The sequence below is a fragment of the Seriola lalandi genome, unplaced genomic scaffold (assembly GCF_002814215.2).
Source record: "Seriola lalandi dorsalis isolate HSWRI2012SDOR001 ecotype SW California unplaced genomic scaffold, Sedor1 jcf7180002054267, whole genome shotgun sequence".
In the NCBI taxonomy this organism is placed as follows: Eukaryota; Metazoa; Chordata; class Actinopteri; order Carangiformes; family Carangidae; genus Seriola; species Seriola lalandi.
In genome coordinates, this window is record NW_019524820.1 from 499,975 (window position 1) to 519,889 (window position 19,915).

The 19,915-nt window shown below is 42.5% G+C and overlaps 2 protein-coding genes across 7 annotated transcripts in view; one reads left to right on the top strand and one right to left on the bottom strand.

Moving 5' to 3' along the window:
* tle2b (TLE family member 2, transcriptional corepressor b) overlaps positions 1-14,442 on the top strand; it is a 77,954-nt gene extending 63,512 nt beyond the window's left edge. For both annotated transcript variants that reach the window (XM_023405247.2, XM_023405248.2), the window contains exons 11-20: positions 1,694-1,861; positions 2,214-2,364; positions 3,200-3,369; positions 3,877-3,953; positions 5,037-5,286; positions 5,582-5,829; positions 6,385-6,532; positions 7,486-7,636; positions 7,835-7,911; positions 11,153-14,442. In XM_023405247.2, the coding sequence (XP_023261015.1) occupies positions 1,694-1,861; positions 2,214-2,364; positions 3,200-3,369; positions 3,877-3,953; positions 5,037-5,286; positions 5,582-5,829; positions 6,385-6,532; positions 7,486-7,636; positions 7,835-7,911; positions 11,153-11,260 (1,548 nt within the window). In that variant the 3' untranslated portion in view covers positions 11,261-14,442. The remainder of the gene's footprint in view (positions 1-1,693; positions 1,862-2,213; positions 2,365-3,199; positions 3,370-3,876; positions 3,954-5,036; positions 5,287-5,581; positions 5,830-6,384; positions 6,533-7,485; positions 7,637-7,834; positions 7,912-11,152) is intronic.
* Positions 14,443-14,878: 436 nt separating this feature from the next.
* tle2a (TLE family member 2, transcriptional corepressor a) overlaps positions 14,879-19,915 on the bottom strand; it is a 40,514-nt gene continuing 35,477 nt past the window's right edge. For all 5 annotated transcript variants that reach the window (XM_023405246.2, XM_087173687.1, XM_023405245.2 and 2 more), the window contains exons 17-20: positions 18,856-19,003; positions 18,562-18,712; positions 18,247-18,323; positions 14,879-17,911 (exon numbers count right to left, since the gene is read on the bottom strand). In XM_023405246.2, the coding sequence (XP_023261014.1) occupies positions 17,804-17,911; positions 18,247-18,323; positions 18,562-18,712; positions 18,856-19,003 (484 nt within the window). In that variant the 3' untranslated portion in view covers positions 14,879-17,803. The remainder of the gene's footprint in view (positions 17,912-18,246; positions 18,324-18,561; positions 18,713-18,855; positions 19,004-19,915) is intronic.

Consider the following 19,915-nt stretch of genomic DNA (forward strand, 5'->3'; position numbering starts at 1 on the left):
ACACACACACACACACACGCACAAAAATACTTGGTCCACATCTATCTCTTCTCATCTACCTCTTCTGTGTATATTTTTGTTCTTTTTCCAACCTCTTGAAGCCTCTGTTCTTCCATCTCTCCGCTGTTTTGTTTCCCTTCACCCGGTCTTTCCAACTCCTCTCACCCTGCTCCACCTTCTCCCTTTGTCCTCCCTCCTCTCATTAGATAACTGCAGTCTGCTTCATTTAATATATGTAAAGCCGTTTATGCCCCTGGAATATTTTAGTTCTTTAAATACTTCACGCAGTGTACCAAAATATGTTTTATCTAAGCCCTCCGTATTTTGATATGGCACACAAAAGCGGAACTGGTCTCTTGTGTGATTTGGAAACTGGTACAAAAGCAGAGAGGAAAAAAATGTGACAAATGTGGGTAATGGCAGAAAAAGAGGAGGGAAGTTCTCTGGTGAATAGTGTTTGTGTGTGTGCACACGCATATGTAAATGTGTGTTTCAAAGACAATGAACATGCATGTATTTGAGCATACATGCAAGCCTGTGTGTGTGTATGTGTCTGTGTTTCTACTTTTGTGTTCATGCCATTTAGCTGGGAATGTGTGTGGTTGTTTAAGTGGATGGTCGTGTGTGTGTGTGTGTGTGTGTGTGTGTGTGTGTGTGTGTGTGTGTGTGTGTGTGTGTGTGTGTGTGTGCGCGCGCGCGCGCGCGTGCGCACGCATGCACTAAAATGTCTGTGCTGATCACTGTGACCCAGTGAGAAGTGCTTACTCCAGCACTCTGTTCTGGGGGAGGCAGCACTGGCTCAACAGTGGAAGCTGTGACTCCAGTGATGAAAGCAGCTGTAACAGCAACATTATCTCCGGGTCCATACACTACTGTATCAGCAACAGTGACAATCTACTGTTTCATGTAATATTCCCTGAGCTCTGAGCTAGACGTCCTTTTTACAAAGTGTGACACTAGAGGGTATGTTGTATCCATTAAGTTAGAATCTGCAGAATTTTCCTATTGGTATTTACATATAAGTCTGTTGCCAACTACTATAACCTAACAAACTCTGCCTAGTTCATGAAAGCTTTCACACATCCTGGCACACAGGAAGAGATGTCTCTGTGTTTCTTGCAGGAGCAACAGCATTTTTTTTTTTAGTTGCAATAGAAAACAAAAGACAAAATACAGAAAGAAAAATAGACAGAAAACAGGCATGCGTTAAACAACTGCAGGGAGATACACTGGTTAGTGTGTGGTGCTTCAGGAACAGGTGAGCAGATTAAATACAATCCAGGAAGTTTAACTGGAGTAATAGAGAAGTAACTGGGAAGGTTTATCACTCACCAAAACACTGCATGTTGTAATATTATAAGGAAGGATTTTATTACGGAAAGTTATCACAGCAACAATCATTAAATATTTTTTTGTGTTGATCACAAGGTAAATGGTGCATTTGCCAGTGCAGTTCCAATATGTAGCAAAACTGTGCATCATCAAAGGACAAGGATAACCTTTTGAAAGAGAAAACATCATAGCGATGAAATGCTGTAAAATGTACTTGGACCTGAATTTCACAGACCCAAATAGAGCAACAAAATAGTTGAAGCACTGTGTGACCTTCAGAGGCTGAAAAGATGGAAATTACCACCATTTTCCTCTCTGGGTAGAACATTAAATCACTTTTTCATCTGCCTTTGTCATTCAGGAACCTAACTCTCCTGCAGGCAGCCCTCCTCACTCCCCCCACGGGAACGGCTTAGACCGGGCTCCTACCCTAAGGAAAGAGCTCCCAGGTTCCTCAAGCACAGGAGAGGCCCCCTCCACCCCAAACCCCCGCAGCCCCACCCCAGGCAAGGCCAAGGACCCTACTCAGGTAAGACAGATAGATAGCAACATATGGATTTGCTCTACTATGCCGACTGGGGATGTCTGTCTGCGTTTCCTTTATCCTAACATATTAATGTTATTTTTAACATATTCAATAAGACTGAAGATATTTTCTTCTAGGTATTCTTTTCCACTTTGTACCATTCCACTGTTTGTAGTATCCCAATTCCTGTTACATAATTTGCAATCGATTATGGTGTTTAAGTGGGGAATCAAAACATAGAAATCTTTAAATTTGTAGGGATAAATGCAATAGCTGTGCCGAATTTTCTTTTCATTGAGACTATTTAAAATTTGGGCACAAATTTGGTCAATTTGGTTGTGTGACTTCTCTACAGATGGATAAGTCCCAATCTCCGCTGTCTAAGTCTGGCACCCCATCCCCGTCCCACCGTGAGGCCCTTACCCCTGGAGCACCAGGAGCTCCTGGTCCAAGCACTTCCTGCCTTCGTCTGGTCAGCAAAGCAGCAACCAGTGCAGACCCCCTTGGTGAGACTGTTTACACAAGCCGGATGAGATTTTAAAACTTAAACATGTACGTTTTGATATCGAGAGGGAGAGTGAGAACTGGCTATCACTACATGAATCTAGTATGTAGATTTCTAACTTTCTTTCTTTGTAGGCAGTTACTCAAAGTTATATGGATAAAGTATTAATCTGAGATTGTAATGAGAATTCTCACCCAGTAAAGAAAACAGTCATGTTACTCAGCATGTGAAATTTACTTTCTAATTCAGCTTCCAGACCAGAGTACATGTAACTTTTTTAAAGTACACCTGACTATCTACACCAAGTAGCTCCTTGAATTAGACTATCATGACTTTGGTGGGATTTGCACCCAATCGACCTCTGACCCTCATACCATGTATCCTCTAGACCCTCAGTTTTTTCCATTTCCATTTTCCATGTGTTTAGTATGACATTACTTTTGTCTTATCATGCAATGATACAGTATGTCACTGTTTTGTGCCTAAATCTCTTGATGTGATTGGAGCAAAGTTAAACAAAAAATTGTGCCTATAGGACTGACATTTTCATTAAACCATAAGAAAAAAAGTGAGATGCCTCTGAACATTGTGCTCTTGAGCAAGGCTCTTAACAACTTTCTGCTCCTCTGCGGTCAGAAGTGAAGACCATTGTTGCACTTGACAGCCCGCTGCTCTGACACTTTGTTTGCGTATAAACAAATAAAGTTTAATGAAAGGAAAAGTTATCCATTCTTCTCCGCCCCTCTGTGACTGTGTTTGTGCTTGTGTACTATGTATTATTCCCCCTCTTTCTTTCCATCCTTCAATCCCTCCTTCCTCTTTCCCTCCCTTCCCAGCTCTCCGCAGTCCCATGTCTGTGCCCCCCGGTTCATACCCGGCTCATTTTGGCGTGGTGTCCCACGCAGGACTGAATGGGGAGCTGGCGAGCCCGGGAGGTTTCGGTGGGGCTCTGACTCTCTCGCCACAAATCAGCGCAGCAGCCAGCGCTTACTCCCGAAGCCCCATGGTGAGTAAAGGCCAAATCATGAATGTGTGAATGAATGTGTTCTGTGTTACACATTCATTATCCAATCAAAGTTATCATGTTTACATAACAGTTTTTATGTTCCCTGCGGCCCACGTAGCTCCAACATGCAGTTACATTTTTGTAAGTGTGCGTCAGCTGTGTAGGGACTGTTCATGTAGCAACAGTATGTAGCCACAGCACGTAGCTCCCACAAGACTTGAACATAACTCAGCCTAGAGGCAGGATGTTCTCTGCAGTGGCCTGTTCACCACCCTGTCATCAGTCTGGGAGAGGGCAGTATGCTCACAACATCACTTATTAGTGTCACCACACTCACGCTCTTCAGCACAGTTTTCAGACTGCAGACTTTTGTTATGTTTTTGTCACTGCACTGTTTCAGTTTTGCTTTGTAGTAGAATGATTTTGGTGAAAATTACTTTTGAGTTAAGTTACTTTTTACTCTTTGGCGAGCTGTTAATTGTTTTTCCCCTCTTTTGTTCCCACCAGGTGGCTTATGACTCTCGGTCTCACCTGAGAGCACCGGGGCTGCCCTCCTCTCTGCCTGGCTCCTCTGGGGGAAAGCCGTGAGTTTTTACCCCCATAACACACATACATACATATAAACAAACAAAGTTCTGCTCCAGCGTTCATGCAATATGATTGGAGATTGGAAATGGTCAGACTTACTGTTCTTGAAACACTGAGTGAAGCATACATTTTCTCACTGTCCATATTCAATTCTGAAATGAAAACTCGTTATCTACATCTTGTAGATGCATCATTAAAGACTGTTTCATTACCATTAGCATGTGTACATACTTAGCATGGATACTTGTAGTGTATTCCACAGTTAAACAGTTAATTTAAAAAAAATAAATATGTGAAAGTTGAGCAGGATAATCCTGTCAGGCTTAGAGAATAGATATTGATGATTGCACATACTTACATACTGTCAAAACTAGCTGAGTGATAATCCAAAATGATTTGGATCAGATAGGAATTCAAATGAGTACTTTGTGTTTTTATGTACCCAGGACTTTTCAGTGTTACACATTAACTCTGTCTGACACCTGAAAGCCGTGAGTACGGGAGATACTGAGGAATTTTAAATGTCCAGATCACGTACTTCAACACACTTGCACATATTCTCTGGCCTTTGTTGATTGAAGAATAGTGTTGTTTTTGTCATTTGTTGCAGAGTAGCAATTCATTCTTGCGGCGCTAATTTGAAATCATAAAACAGCCTTGGCTTCCAACCACTACAGTATTGATCAGCCATTAGCAATGCCACACTGACTCTGCCTTGTAATACAATCTGCCATTATGCATTCCCGCCCACAGCTACAGTGGGCCAAGTAATTGCCAGAATTCAGGCAAATATTACGGGAGTTTCAAGGCCATTACAGTGTCGTCAGACTTCTCAACCTGCACATTTGATATGTCTTGTTGTTTGTGCATTATGTGTATTTACCTGTAGGGCTTCTACTTGCACTCAAACATTTATTGATTGATTGATTGATTCCTTGTCCTACTTATCTTTAGCCCATGTCTCTAGTCCTTCAATATCCTTCAATCTACTAGTCCAAAGTCTGTTTATTTTTAGCTTTAGCTTTATAGTTCTGAAGTATTGATTTATTTCTGTTCCCTTCCATCTCTCTTCTCTCCAGCGCCTACTCGTTCCATGTGAGTGCAGACGGCCAGATGCAGCCGGTGCCCTTTCCCCCTGACGCCCTGCTGGGCCCGGGAATCCCTCGCCACGCCCGTCAGATTCACACCCTGAGCCACGGAGAGGTGGTGTGTGCTGTCACCATCAGCACCTCGACGCGCCACGTCTACACTGGAGGAAAGGGTTGCGTTAAAGTGTGGGACATCAGCCAGCCAGGCAGCAAGAGCCCCATGGCCCAGCTGGACTGTCTGGTGAGACATGAGGGAGGAAGGAAAACAGAGACACACACAAGTGTTAAAAATAGAGATGGGCTCACTGACAGACATTCATGTATGTACAGGACATTCACTGAACTGATTTGGTTTTATTGACTGAGTCATCTTTCCTCCTTAATTTTGGTTACTGACATGATCAGAATGTCCACATTAATTTCCTGAATGTCCCCAATTATATTACCATCTGTCCCATGAAGCCTCATACACATTTTTTCATTAATGCACTTATTGCAGCTATAATATAACTGGCTTTCTTATCTTGTCCAATCAGAACAGGGACAACTACATCCGCTCATGTAAAATCCTCCCTGACGGGCGAACCTTGATTGTCGGCGGGGAGGCCAGCACACTGTCAATCTGGGATTTGGCCACACCCACTCCCCGCATCAAGGCGGAGCTGACATCGTCCGCTCCCGCCTGCTACGCTCTGGCCATCTCCCCTGACAACAAGGTCTGCTTCTCCTGCTGCAGCGACGGCAACATCGTCGTCTGGGACCTTCACAACCAGACGCTGGTCAGGTAAGAGAGGAGTGGGAGGGAGGAGAGGACGGTGGAAGGAGAGAAAGACCATAAATATTTGGTGTCTTACCTACACAAATAGATTGTTGCCAGGAGAGACCACAGAAGGGAGAGGGAGAAAAGCTAGAGGATATGGAAACAGTTCAGGAGGAGAGAAAAAGTAAGGAAAGGCAATAAAATATGAAAGAAGAAAGAGGGTGGGGGGGAAATCGTTGCAGTTTCAGACCTCTTCAACTAACCCCACTGTCAGGTAAGAAGAGGGGGCAGAGCTAGCTATAGGGGATTTGGATAGGATAAAACAGCCAGATTTTGGCAAGGTAGGACTAAAAGGTAGAAGGAGAGGGGAGGGAAGATTGCGGTAAGGCAGAAGGGGGGTCATATGGGGGGGGGTGAGAGCATTAGGGACCACAGGGAGGAAAGGACTAAAATATATTTGGTCTGACACCTCCAAGAGAAAAGGGGGCAAAGTACCACAGGAAGCAGAGTCTGTAGAGTGAGTGTGTATGCAGGTGTGTGTGTTTATCTCTGGGTCTCTCGTGCGTCTCCTCCCTGCAGGCAGTTCCAGGGCCACACGGACGGAGCGAGCTGCATCGACATCTCCAACGACGGCACCAAGCTGTGGACAGGAGGGCTGGACAACACCGTCCGCTGCTGGGACCTCCGAGAGGGACGCCAGCTCCAGCAACATGACTTCACCTCGCAGGTACACACAGCAGCACACACACTCTCAGATATGCATCGAATCATCTTGGTCATATACACATTTACACATATAAACATACATTTTGTTTGCAGACACACACACACACACACACACACACACACACACAGACATTACATTTTTTTCTTTACAAGTACATGCAGTCACAGTACATTACACGGTCATGGACACACAACACATCCACACAAACCTGCCACAGGGTTCACCTCACGCACCATGACTTCACCTTGAAGGTATTGACAAGAGTACACACCAGCAGAAACACGTATACAAATACCAGCATGACTTCACTTTATTACACACACACACACACACACACACACACACACACACACACAGTAACACACACAGTAACACACACAGACATAGTCTCTCTCATTCACTCTTCACTGTCACAACAGAGCTATAGAGTTGACCACTGTTGTCAGATGAGTTTCGATCCACCGTGTAATGACTTTCTCTCTCGCTTGCCGTCTCTCTCCATCAACCACGTTCCCTCTCTCTCCCGCTATTCTCTCACATTCTTTCATTCTTTCCTAATGTCTGTCTGTTTATTAATTCACTCTATATTAACCTCTATTACATCATTCCACTCTTTCCTTACTCCTTCTTTTTAAATTTCCACCATCTTCCCTCTCTCTTTTCTATTTTCACTCACTCATCATCATAATCTTTTTTCATTAATATCCTACATTCCCTCATTCTACTTTTCCTTCATCTGTCCTCCTTACTTCCATCCATCCATGTCTTTCATCAACCTTATCTTCTTTCCTCCCTCATCCCCCATTTCCTCACATCGTCTTTCATTCTACCTTTGTTTTCATTTCTGCACCCTTGCCACTTTATGTTCTCCCCACCCCTCCTCCTACTCCCCCATGTTTTTTTTTTCTCTCATTTCCTTTGATTCCTTTTCTTTCTCCCCTCTCTGTCTCCAGATCTTCTCTCTGGGCTACTGTCCGACAGGCGAGTGGCTGGCTGTGGGAATGGAGAGCAGTAACGTGGAAGTCCTGCATGTCTCCAAACCTGACAAGTACCAGCTGCACCTCCACGAGAGCTGTGTTCTCTCCCTCAAGTTTGCTTACTGCGGTATGCACACACAAACACACACACTCAGACTAACTTTGAACTATTGTTCCTAAATGTTTCTGACACATTGCTACTATTGACACACGCTTATCAGTACTCTCCATGCTATTGGTATGCAGTTCATGTGCAGTATATTGTGCCTTCTTCACCCCTTTTCCTTTGTTTAACCTGTAGCACCGTGTGTGTCTGTTATTTCAGGCAAGTGGTTTGTGAGCACAGGAAAAGACAATCTGTTGAATGCATGGAGGACACCATATGGTGCTAGTATTTTCCAGGTGAGAGACAAGTGCAATGCTCTGAGGATGTTTTATGGTCTGTGTACATATATATATATATGTGTGTGTGTATTTGGCCTGCCGAGTCATCTGTTTGAGAGTGTGGCTAGCAGTGTTGAAGTGATCTGTCCCTAAATTTTCTCTCTGTGTACCCCCCCCCCCCCCCCCCCCAACCGCACGCATGCACGCATATACACACATATACACATGTACAATCGCACCGTTTGAGGAAATGTTGAAACATGAATATGCAGGGATGCAGTATTTTTAGCAGAGCCAGTTCATCTGGGTGTGAATGAAACTAGCGAGGGGAAGATAAAGGTACATTTAAGATGAGTGTTTTGTGTGTGTGTGTGTGTGTGTGTGTGTGTGTGTGTGTGTGTGTGTTTGTGTCATATTTCTGTAAACTGCAGTGGGCAGCAGGGTTGCCGGCTTCTGTCTGTCCCTGTGGACCAAAAGGAGGATGCTGGCTATCTGCTTTGTTATCCAAATGCCAAACGTTCCTCCTGCCAAACGGCTCCCTCCTGTCACTGTGTTATACAGAGCTGCTTTCTTTCCTCTTCCTCTTTTCTGGTTTATCACTGTCCTTTCCAGTTTCTGTCTCTTTGCTTTTCTCTAACCCTCTGCTCCCCTCTTGCTCCATCTACACTAATTTTTCTCTCTCTCTCTCTCTCTCTCTCTCTCCTTGTCTCTGTGTTTATGTTGTCCTTCCTGCCTCTCTGTGCTTACTCATTTTTATCTCTCTACTAATCTCTCTGTACCTGTACCCTCACTTTTTTCTCTGTCCTTGCCTTTACGTCTTTCCCTGTCCACTCTATCTGACCTTTCATGTTTTGTGATCCTTTTTTTCTTAGACTGCCCTTTCAGTTTCTCTCCTACCCTTTGACTGGTCTGTTGCATATCACACTCTTTCTCTCCTTCGCTCTGTTTCTTTGTGATTTTTATCAAATTAGCTTTATTTACATGAATGGTAATGAAACTTAACTGCAAATTACAATGTTTTTTCATTCAGAAGAAGAAAGAAAATAGCACGAATACTAAAGACATGTATAGATGGAAAGAAAAGAGTAGAACAAAGCAGAACAAGCGAGATATATATGATGAGGATTTCTTGACATATGATGATGGCTTTGTGTTCTATTTGTTGTCTTCAGTCAATATATTTGGTGCTTTCAGTTGGAAATAGCAGCTCGGTCTGAGGTTGCGGAGTACAGTGAGACTGTCTTCTTGCTCAGTTTGTCATCTTCCTTTGCCTTCCTCTGCTTTTTGTCAGCTTCTGTTGAATAGGTGCAACGCAGGATCCAATAACAGCTGGGGTCATGTTTCTGTTTTGGTTTTTCTGTCCAAAAGGTCTTTTGTCTGTAAGCTGGTTGATTTACACTCTTCTTATGGAAGATGTTGTCCTGTTGGTTCTTGGCATTTGTAATGCGAGAGCAAGTCCAGTAGAGCTGAAACAATTTGTCACTTAATCGCTTTGTTTATTGAAAAAAGAAAATATTGATATGAATTGATAAAAGAATATTCTGATTATTGGTCAGTTATCATTGTTAAAGCAACAGCACTAAACCTTCTTCAGTTTTAGTTTCTTATCTTAAGTGTCATATGGATAGTAAACAAAGGTCTTTAGGTGTTGGAGGTTTTGGTTTTGATCAGACAAAATAAGCAATTAGATGATATCTATTGGGCTGTTGAAAATTGTGATTGGCATTTTTTAAAACTGTTTTCAGACATTTTATAAATAAGTCTTTTAATTAGTTAATCAAAAAAATTGGTAAATTAACCAATATTAAAAAGAATAATTGTAGTCGTACTAAATAGTGAATACGTATAAACATTAAAACAAAGTAAAGTAGAGACATAGTCTCATGGGTTTTCTCTTGGTTGTGGCATGCAGTTGTTTATTTTGAAACCAAAAGAGCTTTTTTTGATAATGTCTCCCAAAATGTAATGTTTAAGTATTGATTTTGTACAGCTTGGTATTTGTTAAATCTGTACCTCGTTGCGATTGTTCCTCATCTTTTTGTCGGCTATAGTTGTCAAATAGTGCATCATGTTGTTATGTGAGATTTTTGTGGTAATTTGAAGCTGTCTTGATGGTTTGGTTTAATCAAGACAAGCTAATATATTTATATTTATAAAAATACAACATGTCAGACTTTGTCTCTGGTGTTTATACTATACCAACCTTTATCAAAGCGGAGACTGGCATTCAATGTAAGATATATTGGAAAGTAAGAATTGAAGAACTAGAAAATTGAATCAAAGGAACAAACATTGGTTTATTTCAGAAAGCACACAGTGTAAAAAAATATCATAGACAACCAAAGAATAAATCACATCATAAACACCATAATGCTGGGGGGTGTTAACTCTCTGAGTTTCAAGACTCCTCACTGTTTCTGTGTTTTATCTCTCTTGCCTCTCCATCTCTGTCTCTAAAGCTTTACTTTCCTCTCTTCCAAACTCATCCTTTGGCTTGTCATTGCATCCCTCCCTCATGAACGGCCCCAACTCCCCCCCTCCTGCTATCTCGGTATAGTATGAGGGATCCTGTGTGAAATGGCCTCTCACCGGTGGCTTGATGATTGACAGCCCTGCTGTGTGTGTAGCACAGAGGGAGGGAGGGGAGGGGAGACGAGGGGAGAGGAGTTTAGAGAAGAGGAGGAGGAGTCGACATGAGAGAGGGGGAGAGTGAAAGCAAAGCCTAAGAGGAGGAGGAGAGTCTGGGAAGAAAGGAAGGAAGATAAATGATGATGGAGCAGTGAGAGAGAGAGGACGGGGAGGAGGGGGAATAGAGGGCGCTTTACATCATCTAAAGCCAGGTGCCCAGGTCTGGCTTTCAGACACAGGAAAAAAAGGAAGGATTGTGCATTTTGCCAGTTCACACAGACTGTCAGACTTGTGCTGCTAGTGATGCTTAAACCTGCAGTAAATGAGGCTGCATCTCTTCAGAGGGAGGGAGAGAGAGAGAGAAAGAAAGAGAAGGAGAGCAGTGTGTCTCACATTGAAGCAGATGAATGAGTCAGCATCCTGGAGCTGTGGAGTTGTCTGTTTGGAAATAATTGCAGACTGTTTTGAAATGCAAATGTCTTGTGTGATTGAGTATTAAGTTGATGAGTCATATCTTTTCTAACATCTCTCTCTTTGTGTTTGTTTCTCTCCATCTGTCTCCATCCATCTATCATCACATCTCTCTCTCTCTCTCCTGGGTTTTTTGCCCATGTCTCTCGCCCGCTCCCAGTCCAAGGAGTCCTCGTCTGTGCTGAGCTGTGACGTCTCCCCGGATGACAAGTACATTGTGACGGGATCCGGGGACAAGAAGGCCACGGTGTATGAGGTGGTGTACTGAGGGCCGGGACGAGATGCCAGGGGACAGGACGGAGACTTTGGGGTGGTTTTGGGGTGTGGAGGAAGTGCACCCAGTTGCCCTGCCAACTGCTCCCAATCCTCATTACAGCAGCAGCAGCAGCAGCAGCAACTCCGTCTCAGTCCTCTTGAGTCCTCCTGACCCTCATCCCTAATACATCACCCCCCTCCCCTTTTTGCTGTGATATAAGCTACTGTGGAAGCTCCCAAATGCCCCTTCCCCTCCTCCGCCTTCCACTTTTAGCCCAAGGACGAGGCATGATAGTATAGAGAGAGGCAGAAAAGAAACAGCAAGATAAGAAGGACAAAAGGAAATGGGCGGTGGAGCATAATGATAAAGACGGGAGGAGAAAGGGGGGAAAGACGAGATGGAGGAGAGAAAGCGAGAGTGCAGAAGGGAGAGAAATGAAAGGGAGGAAGAGGAGGACAAGGAGGAGAAGGAGAAGGAGGAGGAGGAGGAGGGAGGCAGGGTAATTAGGGCTGTTTCCTGATTAAGAGCTCAGTGGAAGGGAGGCCCCCAGAGGAGGCGCGGAGCAGCACTGTGGGAGCACCAGCCAGGAGCACTGATACCACACAATCGATTCATTAGCCAGACAGTGGAAGCCTTAATGAGGCTGACGCCGCAGCTCGCTCTCCCCAGCGAGAGGTGTCAGGAGCTGGGGAACGATGACGCTCCTGAGATGGAGGGGGTCGCTTCAGATATCCACATACACTGACATGAAACATAGACCTGCTAACACACACACACATAAGGTGCACGTCATCGAGCAAGAGTGCACACACACACACACACTTGGATATACCCCCTTGAGGTAATTGTAGGAAGAGAGAAACACACACACAACACGCAGAGCACCCAATTAAACATTCATCGCCGCGCTCCCCATCTCACTGCTTAATATCTATTTTATTTTGGTCTGACAAAGGCAGCGTCTAATGAGCAGCGGAGTCAATGGGATTCTCCCAGGGCCCCGAGACACAAACAGAGAACATCAGCCGAGCTGTTCCTTCTAATTCCTCTGGATTGTTCTCCTGACACCGGGCGCTGCACTCACTCTCATTAAAGGCACTGTCAGCTAGATGAAGTAGCAGCACGGCAACTTCACTGTAAGGCAGACAAGAGGGCAAATTAACACCATCTGATTACGCTATCATCAGCAGCCAACTAAGCAGCGACTAATCCGATTCCTTTCAAATTTTATGCAACTAGTTGCTGTTTTCATTTACAAACCAGATGAGATTACATGTTTATCGGAGTCATTATCTCCATCTCTGCCTGCCTGCTGATGTGCTAGTGTTCAAAGTGCTCTGGCTAAATCTTGTTTGATAAGCTAGTGATTGCTATTAATTGAGATGCTAAACACCTTAAAGGACAAGTTTAACTTTTTGGGGAATATGTTTACTCGCTTTCTTGCTGAGATTTTGATGGATGGATTTTGAGGATTGATACGATTCTCATGTATGTATGTATGTTAAGTATGAAGCCACTGCTAGAAGCCTGCTATCGTAGCTTAGCATAATGACTGAGGACACTGCTGGCCTATTGCTAACTGGATGCTACAAATTCCACCTACCAGCATCTTTAAGCTCTCTGATTAACAAGTTATATCTTGTTTAGTCCATAAAAAGTGTGAAAATAACCAGTAACCTATTTCCAGGTCAGGACCAGTGGCCTGGCAATGATAGGACACTTTTTGTGGGGATTAAACAAATGAGGTATAGCATGTTAACCAGTGAGTTTTAGACATGCTGGCAGGTGGACTTTTTAACTTTCAGTCAGAGCTAGATGAGCTGTTTCCAATCTGCGTCCTAAGATAAGTTAGCAAACTGCTGGCTAGCTGCAAGTTTAGCATACAGACATGAGAGTGGTGTCAATCTTCTCATCTAACGAACTCTCATCAACAATGCGAATAAGCACAGTCAAGCTTACTTAGTCAAACTTCTCTAAACCTGATTCTTACTTTCAGTCCTCCTTGTATCATACTCCAAACTGGCAGGCAAACACTATATCAGAGCTCTCTGCTTCTGTAGAACATGCGTCACCAGTGTAGACTAAAAAAAAAAGGCACATTTCAAGCTTTTCTTTTATTACTCATTTATTTCAGTATTTTTTATGAATAGTGATTGCTCGTCTTATGTAATGATATGTTTATGTATTGGGGTTGCCTATGACTGCGTTTCGGGTTCGGGGGAAGCAAACAGAGAGGGATGCACTCACACATGGAGACATTAAAAAAAAAACTTTATTTTCTTTTGTTCTTTTAATTAGTGTACCTTATCCTTGGTGATGGTGACAGGCAGGGGGAATACAAGATCAGCAAACCCATGTGAAGAAAAAAAAAATAAGACCCTCCATTTGGGAGAAAAGTTCCCCTGTCTACTGTTTGGTGTTTTTTGTTTTATTCCCCTTTTTCAAAAGTGGTAGTAAGTGTACTTGAATCTGTTTTCAGTCCTTATTGTGTAATTATACTACGTTTCTGTTGAGTCTGTGGTCAGTGTACAGCAGGCATCGGCTGCGACATGTCAAAACAGATTTAGCCATCAAAGAGGTCCCATTTTTTACTGCATGCTTGTACAGCTACAGTGAAATGGTCTCTCATCCACAGTTTTACAGGAGGATGCATCTTACATTACAGTATGCAATTTAGTTCAGCTGTAAAAAGTTCTAGCAAGATGTGTCCATGTTTCTCTCTGCAGCGTTAATCCAGATAGAAGAATTATGAGGGACTTCTACAGTGGCTACTGTACCAGCTAGGAGTCAGAGATCATCTGTACAGTTTAATGCCTTTGCCTGCCTTTTTCCCTTTCTGTCTGTCAGCCACAGGCAGACCCAAACGATATTCTCATACACAAGCTTGTATACTACTCAGAATGACGCTGTATAATGGCTATGCATTTGGTGGTATAGCGTGAATATTTGGGACATTGTATTTGATACTCTTCTTTAATTGTCAGTAATGTCTCTCCCCTGCCTGTGCTTTCTCTGTTCCGACGGTATAAAACTTTTTTTTCTGCTTTACAAGCTCATGTTTAGTTTCTTTTAAAAAAGCCAAGGACTTTTCTTTTTTTTAAATGCACTGTGTCTTCCCTCCTGATGCGTTTCCCATGTGCTGTACAAGAAATGCTCTGTGTGAAAAATAAACCAAACTTGTGTTCATCCTTTCAGGTGTCTCCTGCGTTGATCTTTCTAGCCATGCTAATGGCATGGCTCCAGGGATGGTGACGTTGGTTGGTCCACGCTCAAATATCATAACTATTGGATGGATTGCCATAAAATCAGGTATAAATATTTATGTTCCTTAGAGGATGACTTGTAAAAGCATTGAATCCCTGACCTGCCATCTGTCACCATCATTAGGTCTAAATATTACTTTATGACCAAATACCTGTAAAACTTATATTTCCTTTAGCCTCGGCTGTACTTATGTAGTGCTTATAAGCAAATATTTGCGTACTAGCACACTAAACTGTGATGGTGAACATACCTGCTAAACACTGTGTTCGCATTGATGTTATTATTTAGCTCAAAGCCACACAGCTGCTAGCACGGCTAAAAGCCCTTAAGTCTTTGATATTAAGATGCAAAAGAAAAAGCCAAATGTCCAAAGAAGAATACTTTATTCTCTCAACATCAAGAACCAGTTTTGTCCATTTTGAATTCACAGCCTTTCAGCAATAGTTCCTCCTGAACACCTCCTCATTCACTCATGAGGAAATAAACTTTCTGCACAGTCCGAAAATTTTTCAGTATCCTGCAAAGTACTTCATTTACAATAACTCTCAGCAGTTTGATTTTTAACCAGTATTACGTGATAATGTTGACACACTGATGACATTTTCCAACCCATCACATTAACAAAAAGGCAAATTGGTGATGCAAGGTTTTTGCAGAATACTGACAGCACACAGTAAAAAAAAAAAAAAAAAAAAAAAAATCAAACACTGAGTTAACAACTGACCAGTTTAGATTTCCTGGAGCGCGACCAGTGTTGGAGGTCTCTCCTCGACTCTTTAGTTGCATACATCAAATAAAACAGTGATATGGAGCTCATTTACATAGATCTCCATATGTGTAGAATTTTAAAAAGACGCTGACATGTTGGGCCTAAATTTAAAATACGTAAAAAAGAAGGCATGTCAAATATCTTCAAAGGCTGTGTTTTTTAATTGGCAACTGAGATTCTCCATTCACAGCGTATTTTGAAACTTACTCCATTGAAATTTTTGGGGCATTTACATGATAAATAAGCCCCAATAAGATGATTCTGCTGTAACACCACTAAGAAAAGATTACTCTGTTCTAATCAGGGGACTGAAATGACTTCATCCCGTGGGAAGTTTCAGCTGAATCATCTGACCAAAGCACAGAGAAGCTGTGCGATCTCTTATCTCTTTTGTTAATTCTCAAGTCAACTGCTCACACTAGGACGAATCTGTATAAAAGCCATAATAGCATTGAGACGGTTCTGTGCTGTGCTGTGATTATGGGCATTAACAGAAATATTGTGCATTTTAAAAAGGTCAAAAGCTGCGTTTCAAAATACATTAAATGACGCTAAATGATTTATTATCCATCTGTATGCAAACAATTCTTTACTCCACACAGGAGATAAATGCTTTAAGTGTTTTTTCCTCTTCCCCCACAGTTAAAGCTTTTTCAGGCAGGACAGTCACCACTACACCTATAATCACTGAAGAACTCCCTCTTGAGTATTATTGCTATAATAATCCATTCCACTGTATAATGTACTGCAGATCACCTTTTTTAGCCACACTACGAGCTAGCTCAGCACAAAAACAAAAAGAACAACTGTACAGCTGCATGATTTACCGAGCGCTCCAGTCACAGAGGAGCTGTGAATCCTAACTTGCTCACGCTGTGGGTTTTTGCATCCCAAAACACTTGCATGTCTGAGGTTGCAGATATTGACTAAAGGGGAAGCTTTGTGCTGTAGTGTTCCCTCAGTGGGAGAGAGAAATGTTTCAATCACAAGAGGGCGGAGGCAGAGTTTGTACTCACCATTCACATCCTTCATTTTTCATCGAAATATTTCCAAGATGCTTTTTGGCACCTCGCTGTGAGCACACACTTTTTCTGGCTATTGTCGTTTAAACAAATATTCAACAAATGCTTCTTTTGACTTTTTGAAACATCCAACATAAACCTGGCGAGTGCCTGACTTGGTCCTGTGGTTGAAAAACACCTTTTCACAGCCAGTAGAGTGCAACACACACACGCATACATACCAGATTTTTTTTTTTTTTTTTTTTCCTACCCTTCACACCACTACAGCTGCATTGGTCCTTCTTGAGCAGTTTCAGTCTGGTTTTCTGTGAAAGATGTTCACAAAAGGCAAAAAACACAAATGACATACTGCAGATCACAGACAAAAACTGATGTTTGAGAGATGTCCCACACGACAGCCTGTCGTCTCAAAGCAAATCCAACTCACAGATCCTTGTTTGCCTTTAGAGAACTTTATTTACATGTCCATATATAGCAAGGTTCAAGGTTCATGATGCAGTTGTGAAAATACCTGTCTGCCTATATGTGCCCTAACAAATACAATAGAAAATCACATTTAATGTTGAGTGTTAAGGATGAAGACGATGTAGCAGAGGCCAAGAAACTGCAGAGTACCTGATGTGAGTTCTTTGATCTGACTTCAGCTTTCTGTCCTCTGGGTCGTGGTTCTCTGTTCCAGGCTGGTTTCCTTAAAAACATCTCCAGAATAAGTTCATCTTTGTTCTTTTGTAAAAGAAAAAAAAACAAAAAACAATATCCAAAGGAACAAAGACAAACTGAGTCTCATGACACTTTAGAGGAAACCGAGCCCTGTTCTGTCACGTATGTACTGGAGATGATACAATCATGTTGCTGCTGAAACTTAACCAGGAGGAAAAAAGAAAGTAGCTGGAACCTCTCAGCACGCCATCCTGCCATCTGCCACGCATCTGCCGCCCCGAGGAGCAGCCACGTGCTGTGGACTAGGCCAGGCCGGGCCAAGTTGACCCAGGTTGGGGACTTTTTACACAGCACAGAATATGGACCGTATTTTTCCATTAAGAGTTTCCAGCCCTCCTTGAACCCTCCCTACACTTCTTCAGTCCCACGTCTGTCTTTTTCCTCTTGATGCCGTCCAACTGTTTGCGAAAAATTCAAAGGCTAAAAAAATAAGTTTTTTGCTAATTTCTTGTTCACTACAGAGGTTTTATTTTGTTAAAAAAAAGGGAACAAAACAAAAAGTTCTTTGGAGGAATCCCACATTTGCGCAGCTATAGACTAACCAGCGTTCTCAGAGCATTAAAAACAAAGTTTGTTTTTTTTTTTTCCAGAGATGTGACTTTGTGCCCCCTTGCTTCGCTTTCTCGCTCATTTCTTTCACAAACGTAAACAAAACAACAAAGTACGAGTTGAGTGTCTCTTATTTTCCATGCCACCGACGCTCTGTACAGTCATTGGTGCAGGAGGGAGCCTTGGCTCAGCCCCCTGATTATTAGGTTTACTTTTTCAGCCAATTAGAGTTCAGTAGATGACTTCATAGACTGTGGCCTTCTTGTCCCCGGAGCCGGTGACGATGAATTGGTCATCAGGGGAGATATCGCAGCTGAGAACCGACGAAGACTCCTTAGACTGAACACAGAGACAGAGCGGAAACAATATTAGCTACAAACATTCAATGAATCATGGTTTTTATACAAACAGTGACACAAATAAAAATCACATGCTGGCTGTTAAGTCAAAACTGATGTATGTGTGACCCAAAATAACCCTTCAGTAAGTAAACAAGAAGATGACAGAAGGAAAATGAAAAAAGGAAATTTTTCAAATTTGACAAATGAATTGTTTCCAGGCCAGAGAACACAATGTCTCCTTATGTCATCATATTTCATGGTTAATTTTTGACCAAAAAAAAAAAAAAACAGTAGTTGTTGCAAAATTCTGTATATAAAACTCTGATGATCTACCTGGAATATGCTGGATCCGTAAGGTGTCCGCCACGCATTCAGGAGGTTATCTTTGCCTGTGCTCACGAACCATTTACCTACAGGACGAAACACATACAGCCATCAACAGATAAAGCCTCGGGGGAGGCGAGATACGGGGAAGCCTGAGGGGAAGAGCTGCTTTTGTAAAGAGCGGGAGAGGTGAAAAGGAAGAAGCTGTTTCTGAATAATGAAAGAAGCAGAAGATTTGTTCTGCTTCTCTGTGATTAAATACCCTCAGGTAATGTGATGTAACCAAACCATCAATCTAGTCAGTGTCTACGTGTGTGTGCATACCGCAGTAAGCAAATTTGAGGGAGAGAACACAGCTCTCGTGGAGGTGCAGCTGGTACTTGTCAGGTTTGGAGACGTGCAAGACTTCAACGTTACTGCTCTCCATTCCCACAGCCAGCCACTCGCCTGTCGGACAGTAGCCCAGAGAGAAGATCTGGAGACAGAGAGGGGAGAAAGAAATGGGGATATGAGACCGTTAAAGCGTGAATGATCATCAACAGCCTCAGCACATTAATGCCTATTCATCTGGACTGCAGCGAATCTGATTTGAGTGTGTTTGTATGCTGCTGTGTGTACCTGCGAGGTGAAGTCATGTTGCTGGAGCTGGCGTCCCTCTCGGAGGTCCCAGCAGCGGACGGTGTTGTCCAGCCCTCCTGTCCACAGCTTGGTGCCGTCGTTGGAGATGTCGATGCAGCTCGCTCCGTCCGTGTGGCCCTGGAACTGCCTGCAGGGAGGAGACGCACGAGAGACCCAGAGATAAATGCACAAAAACAAACATATGTACCTCTGGCTACCCAGCCTCCTCTCTGATCGCTGCTCATTCAAAATACTAGTTTGTCTGACTTTTTAACAACTGAAAAACATTTCATTCAGTCATGTGTGTGATGAAAATCATCACACAGAGACTTGCTACTTGCTGGTTGCAGCTAATAATTACACTGAATCACATCTTCAATATTTTTGTTGAAGTTGCTTAATTTTGCATAAAACATAAAACACTGAAGTAATGTGAGTCTCTCCACCAAAAAAATAGTCCCAGGGCAAAAGATTGTTCTACAAGAGAAATTAAAACTACATTGGCTTATTATTTAATGTTTATTTAGCAACAATTTAACTTTACCTTCATAAGAAGGATATAAACAAATGTAATAAACAGTCCATAACACTATAATGCAATTGATATACAATTTAGGTGTTTATTAATGTATCATGATCCTATTGTCAACAGGTATTACCCTGTGGGCACCCATAAGTGGAGGCTGGTGTATAAACAGATAACGAAGGATAACACAGTAAAACACTGTTGTAATAATATAAAATATGTCTTCATAGGAGAAATTAGAATTGTTAACAAATACTTTACATTAATAAACACTTAAAATCTCCTTATATCTGCTCACAACTACATTACAGTGCCTTATATAATAATTGTTATATGTTTATATACTGCATATAAATGCTAAATAAGGGGACTTAAAGTGTTACCATTTATTTTTATGGGAAGAAGTATTTAGCATGGACCAGTGCCACACACCACAGCATTCATAGCCTACAGTGGTTTAAGTGGCAGAGTTTGTCCCTTGATACACAGACGTGTGTATTAGCTGGAAAAGCATTTCATTTTTTTGGGGGGGGG